Source organism: Lycium ferocissimum, chromosome 8 (assembly GCF_029784015.1).
Source record: "Lycium ferocissimum isolate CSIRO_LF1 chromosome 8, AGI_CSIRO_Lferr_CH_V1, whole genome shotgun sequence".
NCBI classification, from domain to species: Eukaryota; Viridiplantae; Streptophyta; class Magnoliopsida; order Solanales; family Solanaceae; genus Lycium; species Lycium ferocissimum.
The window spans coordinates 2380581-2388459 of record NC_081349.1 but is presented as its reverse complement, the minus strand read 5'-3'; the positions used below and the strand labels follow the sequence as shown (position 1 = coordinate 2388459).

The 7879-nt window shown below is 37.2% G+C and overlaps 1 protein-coding gene across 4 annotated transcripts in view; it reads left to right on the top strand.

Moving 5' to 3' along the window:
* Positions 1–2175: 2175 nt before the first annotated feature.
* LOC132067126 (mediator of RNA polymerase II transcription subunit 23) overlaps positions 2176–7879 on the top strand; it is a 69758-nt gene continuing 64054 nt past the window's right edge. Inside the window, exons 1-2 of one of the 4 annotated variants that reach the window (XR_009417051.1) lie at positions 2176–2461; positions 2937–2980. Coding sequence is in view for 3 of the 4 variants with exons in the window: in XM_059460252.1 (XP_059316235.1) it covers positions 2258–2461; positions 2937–2980 (248 nt within the window). In the remaining variant the exon portion in view is untranslated. The remainder of the gene's footprint in view (positions 2462–2936; positions 2981–7879) is intronic. The other 3 variants (XM_059460252.1, XM_059460251.1, XM_059460253.1) reach the window with 3 other exon arrangements.

Sequence of the window (7879 nt, the reverse complement as noted above, 5' to 3'; positions counted from 1 at the left end):
TATGTATTATTATCACTATTCAGACTGGTAGTATTTTGGTTTAGATGCTCTTGTATGACCAGACAGATACTGGGGTTGGATTCTCATTACTTCCGCATTTCTTTATATCATTATTGTGAGACTTAAGTTATTCTTTTTTTTTTTCGCTTTATTATGTTTTATGATTGTTGGGATGAGGGTTCGCTTACCGAGGCGGGAAAGGTAGGTGCCCGCACGACTTAGTGAAAATGGGTCGTGACAGTGGTACATGGACACCATGGGTCCCCTGTAGGTCATGACTATTTGGGCAAACAATACCATTTAACATGTGTGTATGGATGTGATACTAACCCGGGTTGCATTACATTTTACTTACTTATATTCGTGTGATAGAGGTGATACTCGTCTTGGCTGCATTACATTGAATCATTACTCATTCTGGCGATTTCATATTTGATTTTCCTGGTTGTTGAGCTGTTGTGTTTACACGTAATCTCATGGTCTTGTTTGACAAATGAAGGGAGGGTATGTTGAAGTGATCCCACTAGAATGTCTAAGGCTGGAACGTACGGGAGAAATATTATCATCACCTGCATTGCTCGTGCTTACTCTTATTGTTTAATCGATAAATTATTATCGACTGATGTCTATGTTAAATTGTTATCTTTGTTGAGTCTGCCGTCAAACTATGAGTCCGTTAGATCGCTGGAAGAAGGGTAGGGTTTAGTGATTTCGAACGGAATGGGTTAACCTGAGGGGTGTTGCCCTGACTTATTTATTATTGAGGATCAGGTGGTCTAGGAGTCCTTCGAAAGCTGAAACCGATTGTTGCCTGTTAGTCTTTATTTTCTGTTGTTATGTTGATATCGTAAAGTTAAGAGGATACGAGTATGCTTAGGGTAAAGTTGTCATGTGTAGGGGGAGGATTCATAAAGATGTACGATTGTGCTTATCTGTTTATCTTATTAATTTTATATTGTATTGCGTGAACTAATCTTAGTCGGCCTATGATGCTTACCAGTACGTGTGATGTATTGATACTACTTTTGCTACATCCTTATGCGGTGTAGATGTGTTTGAGGTTATTGCTTAAAGGTTTCATAGTTCAGAGTCGCGAACATCTTCCTCATCAGCTTCGCGCATCTCGTTCTTGCGTAAATCGTGTCATTTTATTTTAAGTTTATTCCTCTGTATTGTAGAAGCTCTTGTGCATGTCTAGACTAAGTCCCGGGAAATTGTAAACTCTAATTTTATAAAGAGTGTCATTCCTGTTTTTCTCACTTAATGTTTATGATAATTAAGTATTGAATGGAAAAATGAGTGTTAATTATGGGTTGGTTGGTGAGGGTCCGCCTATTAGGAGGTAATCAGGTAGGTGCCCTCACGATCCATAATTTGGGTCGTGACATTATATATACATGGAGCCTATATGTGCAGGTTTTCTGTGTAAACAACTATACTAATATTAAAACAACTAGAAGGTTATTTAAACAACCTAAAATTGTTTAAATAACTACTAAGTTGTTTATACATAAAACCGACATGTGCAAGTTCTTTGTGTAAAGAACTTTGTAGTTGTTTAAATACCTTACTTTAAACTACCACAGTAGAGAAACATATAGATGAGTTCTACTTATCTAAAATCACTAGAATGGACATAATACCTTTTTCGAAGTAATATCCACACTGAATTAACAAAAAAATTCAAGAACCAAGCAATAAAGATAAATCTACATTTGTTCTAAGAATTTCTCCACTAATTCAAATGCAAATGGAGAAGGTGGGATTGAATTTTGATTGAGAACTGAGATTGAAGAAGCAGAAGAAGAATAACAAGAAGAAGAAAAAGAATGCCCAAGTTGTGGAGAGGAGGAAGAAGAAAAAGCGTACGGGGTTTTGTTTATTTTGGTAAAAAAAAAATGCTTTTATATTTGAGCCTTTGTGTAAATTAAAAGACATAGGGGTATATAAAAACTCCCTAAAAACTCAGCTTTTAAATGAGCTTTATCCTCACTAAGATAGAGTCCGTTTTACCCAATTTTTAGAACTTGAGTCTAAATTTTTTAAATAAATAACTCAAAAATCTTTTAATTCCATCAAGAAGATAAATATGGCTAATATATTAAAAATTTAAAAAATAGAGGGGCAATTTGACATTTTCCCTATTTTTCCTTAAAATTTGGGTCTTTTGAAACTCCTTCAAATAGAAGTCTGAAAAAGTCCATTGCTGTAATTCAATGCCCGGAAGGAAGAAGGGCCTCCACTAGAGAAGAAAAGGATGCTGCGAGTTCCGACTCCAAGCAGTCGTCAAGACACACCAGAAATGGAGCATAACACACAGGCACAGACACAGCCACAGCCACAGCCACAGCCACAGACACAGCCACAGCCTCAATCTCAGCCACTGTTAAGACCCCACAACCACCAGTTTCATCCCTCTCGACCTGCCATCCTTGATCTCTTCAATCTCTACTTAGGACTGGTAACGCTACCCTTTATTTATTTCTTTCTTATTCACCCAATTACTTACCTTCTTCAATTTATCCACTCTATGAAATTCACTGTTTCAAATTTTCTTATTTCATTCAAAGTTCTTTTTTTTTTATATTCGTGGTGTCTGGACCAGCTTGTGCGCACCTCGAGTAATTCCACGTGATACTGACCACCTCCCACTAGCAATAAGTATCAAGTAACTCTGTCAACTAAGGTTTAGATAGAGGAAAGAAATCACTTAATGTTTTTGTCTTTGATTGAATTTAAACCTGATACCCTGTAACCCTCAATCCACTTTATTGACTACTAGGCCACACCCTTGGGTGCTGAAAGTTTACTTCTTTTTTGTTTTTCGTTTGGCAGCAAAGTCCCCCCCAAAGGTCACTGTTTTATCATTATTCTCTTCTTCAAGTTTTTGTTTGGTTGCAAAGTTTTCATTTTGTCTATTGTATGTTCTTTCGCAGAAAAATTCAGGACAAAAATCAGATGATTCTATCAGAGAACCTCCGTAAGTCTACTCTTTTCAATCTAAAATGTATAATTAGTTTCAAGCACTATTTTTGCACTTGAATCACATAATTTGTTTTGTTTATCGAGTTTTAAAAGCTTCACAGCTTAACTATAAATTATCTGTCTCCAAATTATTTTATACAAATGCAAAGGGGGAAATTCTAATTACCAAGCTCTTCAAATGAAAAAAAAAAATGTTAGTTTACTTGATTCAGGTTATATAGTATGCTCATAATTTTAGGAATTGGGGCTCCCTAGACTGCCACAATTGAAAGAACCTTTAAGATAATTTGATAAAAAGCTATGACGTGTTGTTGGTGCTGCATGGCGAACAAAGTGGAGATGTGGATTGCTATTCATTGGATTAAAAGCAGAGGAAATTGTAGCTGGAATTATTGCAAACTAAGATGACTTCATACAGAAGGAGACCTTTCTCAGCCATTTTGTTTTATTGGTTTTTGTTCTCGTGGAATGGTATTTTGGGTATATTGGACTTGGCCCTCCGTATATTGGCGTAAATGCACCAAATTTTTTATTTATTATCTTTGGATCATATTTCGCATTACCAATTCATGAACATGAGCAAAGAGAAATCGGAGGTGGGACTGAAGACATGGCAACATTATGGTTTACCTTACGAAGTTGCACAAGGACTTACTAATTATCAGAATAAGATAGGTTTATTATACCTGCAATCAACATCATTCCTTGCTTCATCTTAAGAAGAGGACAAAAATTAAATTGAGAGTTTTGGTTTTTACACATCTATGTTGCTTGCACGGTTCTCCAGGAAAAAGTAAACAAAACGAGTTCTAAAGATATTATCATATTACAGTTTAGGAGCACTTTTGTAATTTGAAAATTCCAGTAAACTCTTTTTGTTCCTTTTACTTTGGTGGGGGGTGAATGCCATACTGATCTTATTTGGCAACCATTCTGTTCTCATGGCAAGAGAAAGCAACAATCTTTTTATTTTCAGATGGTAAAGCTTAGAACCACCTTTTTTTTATATCTAAATTTTAAAATGCTCCCAGGCACATTCCCCAAGACTTTTCTCTCTCCTACTTCCTAGGAGGGGGAAACTCACTTTTCCGGTGTCTTTCTGCTGGAGAAATCCATTTTATTTCCTTTCCTATTAAGCTATTACCTTCTGTGATAGTTATTTTCTTTTTCTTTTTTGTCTTTCAGCCTGGTTATCTCTCTTCACTAGGATGGGAGAGAACATGATCTACTTTAATGCTGGGTTCAAGTCCTTTGATGTTACCAGATGGTTTTCTGTAGGCATAGTGTGGCATGAATGGGTAGAAAGGAAGTCGGAAGATGATAAGGTCATCCATGAGCAGCAAGATCATGGAATGCATATGTTTCACTCTAAAAGAAGCATCAAGAGACAATAAGTTGGTGGTTAGGAGATGGAAAACCATAGAAGGTGACACAGAACACGTTTGTACAGTAAACATAATGAACATGGGAGATATATGAGCATTATATCATTAAAAGATGGTGGAACACTTATCATCCATGAACTAGCTCTGAATGGAGGTTGGTGTGACTTAGGCTGCATTTGTTTTCATTAAGATTAAGACGTCTGAATCTGAATGCACATCTGAATGATTAAGATGTTACCTCTACATCTGAATATTACATAATTAAGACTGTTTGTTTTTAACATCTGAATGAATATAATTTCATTTTATTTCCAAATTATTACTATCTTCGTCCCAATTTATGTGGTACAGTTTGAATTTCGACAGTCAAATTTCTTAATTTTGACTGCAAATTCGGACACAGAATCTCTAAATTTTTAAAATAAAATTTACATATTTAAAAATTATGTAAGAAGTACTATACGTTACAATGATTAACAATTCAAAATATTTAAAAGACATATAAAATATTTGCAGTCCAAACCAAACTTGGTTTGACTCTTAAAATCCGAAAGACGCAGGAGATAAAGCTCCAGGACCATATGGTTTTTTTATGGCATTTTTCAGTCAATGCTGGGAAATTATCAAAGATGACCTAGTGGCAGGAACACAAAATTTCTATGAGGAAGGAATATTTGAGAGAAGCATAAATGCTCCTTTTGTAGCTTTGATCCCCAAGAAGACAGGAGCTGTGGAACTTAATGACTTTAGACCCATCAGCCTGATAGGAGGGGCATACAAGATCATTGCAAAGTTGTTGGCAGAGAGACTGAAAAAAGTGATACACAAGTTAGTGGACAGACAGCAGATGGCATTCATCAAAGGCAGACAAATTATGGATGCAATCATGATAGCTAATGAGTGTGTAGACTCCAGATAAAGAAGTAAGCAACCAGGTATTCTATGCAAGCTGGATATTCAGAAGGCATATGATCACCAAAACTGGGACTTCTTAATTCATATGTTACAGAGGATGGGCTTTGGAGTTAAATCGATTAGATGGATAAAGCAATGCATAAGTACAGTCAAGTTCTCAGTTTTAATCAACAGATGTCCAAATGGCTTTTTTCGCTTCACAAAGGGGATTGAGGCAGAGGGACCCATTATCCCCTTTCCTCTTCATTCTAGCTATGGAAGGAATGAGCAATTTGATTCACACAGCAAGGGGAAATGGATGGATAAGGGGGTTTCAAGTGGGAAACAGCGCAGGAAACAACCTAGAGATAACTCATTTACAATTTGCACATGACACTCTTGTATTTTGTGAAGAAGTGGAATAACACATCTTGATTTTGAGAGTCATTTTCATCCATTTTGAAGCAGTATCAGGTTTACATATCAATTGGGGAAAGGGCTTTATATATCCAATCAATGAAGTAGCAGAGGTGGAAGTTTTAGCAGGGAAGTTGGAGGAAAAGTGGGGGAATTACCCACAATTTATTTGGGTATGGCCCCGGGGGCAAAAAGCAAATCTAAGGAAATATGGAATGGGGTGATTGAGAAGTGTGAAAAAAAACATCTTTGTTTTTGGGGTTTTTTTTGGGGCGCGGGGGGGGCGACTGACCATTGTGAACAGTGTACTAGATGCACTGCCATCCTATTTGATGTCTGTGTTTCCAGTTCCTGTGAATGTGATAAAAAGGATAGATAAATTGAGAAGGGACTTTTCCTTGCAAGGAAATGAGGACAAGAAGAAGTTTCACCTAGTCAACTGGGAGGAAATGACAATCAGTAAGAAAGAAGGAGGGGTAGGCATCAGAGATTTGGCTAAGCAGCACAAGAGCCTATTGATGAAATGGCTATGGAGGTTTGCAACAAATGAAAACTTACTGTGGAAGGAGGTGATCATTGCAAAATATGGGATGATAAGTGGATGACAGAGGTGGTGAATACTTCATATGGATGCAGTATATGGAGATCCATTAGAAATCTCTGGCCATTGGTTTTGACCAGATCAAACTTTAAAATTGGGAATGGACTGAAGGTGTCCTTTTGGAATGACAGTGTTGTGGTCAAGAATATCTGAAGCAGCTCTATTGAGATCTCTACATCTTAAGCCAAGCTCAACAGGCAACAGTGGCTGAAATGTGGACATGTCAGGGTTGGAATTTACAATTTAGAAGATACTTGAATGACTTGGAAATGCCGAGGATAGCAGACTTCTACAACACAGTTGCTCACTTTAACAACTTAACAGAGGAGAGTGATACTTTGGTATGGGAACTTGACAGCAAAGGGTGCTTCACTGTCAAATCTGCATACAGAGACTTGAACTCAACAAATACTCAGATGGAAGGGTGGCCTTGGAGGATGATTTGGAGAACAAAAGTACCTTACAAGGTAAACTGTTTCTCCTGGCTATTAGCAAAGGAGGCAGTCCTGACTCATGAGAATTTGAACAAGAGAGGCTTCCAACTATGTTCTAGGTGTTACCTATGTGGAAAATGAGGAGAGACAGTCAACCATCTTTTTTGACATTGCAAGTGGACAGACCAGCTTTGACAGATCTTTGTCAAGATGAGGAAAATTAAATGGCTGAAACTAGGTAACATAAAAGAGGTGATGAAGTGTTGGAACAGAGATGGAAATGCAGCAAAGACGGAGGAGAGATGGAAGATTGTCCCAGCAAATGTATGGTGGACTGTTTGGAAGGAGAGCAATCAGAGATGCTTTGATGACAAACAGAGTAGCATGCAGAGATTGAAGTTAAATTGCCTAGGATTATACTACTTTTGGTGTAAACAGGAAATGATAGATCATACAGTAGATATTTATACAGCTTTAGATTGGTTACGATATAATGTAATAGTCAGGGCAATGTAAGTTGTAACACTTTTGGAGGGGGACTACACTTTTGGATGTGGCACACCTGTGGTTATATAGACTGGCTGTTACCATCTAAAAAAAAAAAAAAAAAAAAAAAATTGTTTGTAGCTGATAAAGCCACCTGGTCCAGATGGTTTTACCATGAGCTTTTTCATTAAATGCTGGGGGTGGTGAAGCAGGATATCATGAATGCATTTCATAACTTCTATGAACAGGAAGTCTTTGAAAGAAGCCTCAATGCTACATTCATAGCCCTTATCCCCAAAAAGAAGGGTGCCAAAGAACTAAGGGATCTCAGGCCTATTAGCTTAATAGGCAGCATGTACAAGTTATTCTCTAAAGTGCTGACAGAGAGGTTGAAAGGAGTAATGGCACGGTTGGTTGATTCTCAACAGATGGCCTTTATAAAAGGAAGGCAAATCATAGATGCTGTCCTTGTTGCAAATGAAGCAGTGGACTCAAGACTAAAGCAAATGAAACTTGGAATTCTGTGCAAATTAGATATTGATAAAGCATATGATCATGTAAACTGTAGATACTTCTTGTCTATATTGGAGAGGATGGGTTTTGGGAAGAAATGGATTAATTGGATCACATTTTGCATCTCAACTGTGAGTTTCTCAGCACTTATCAGTGGCTCACCA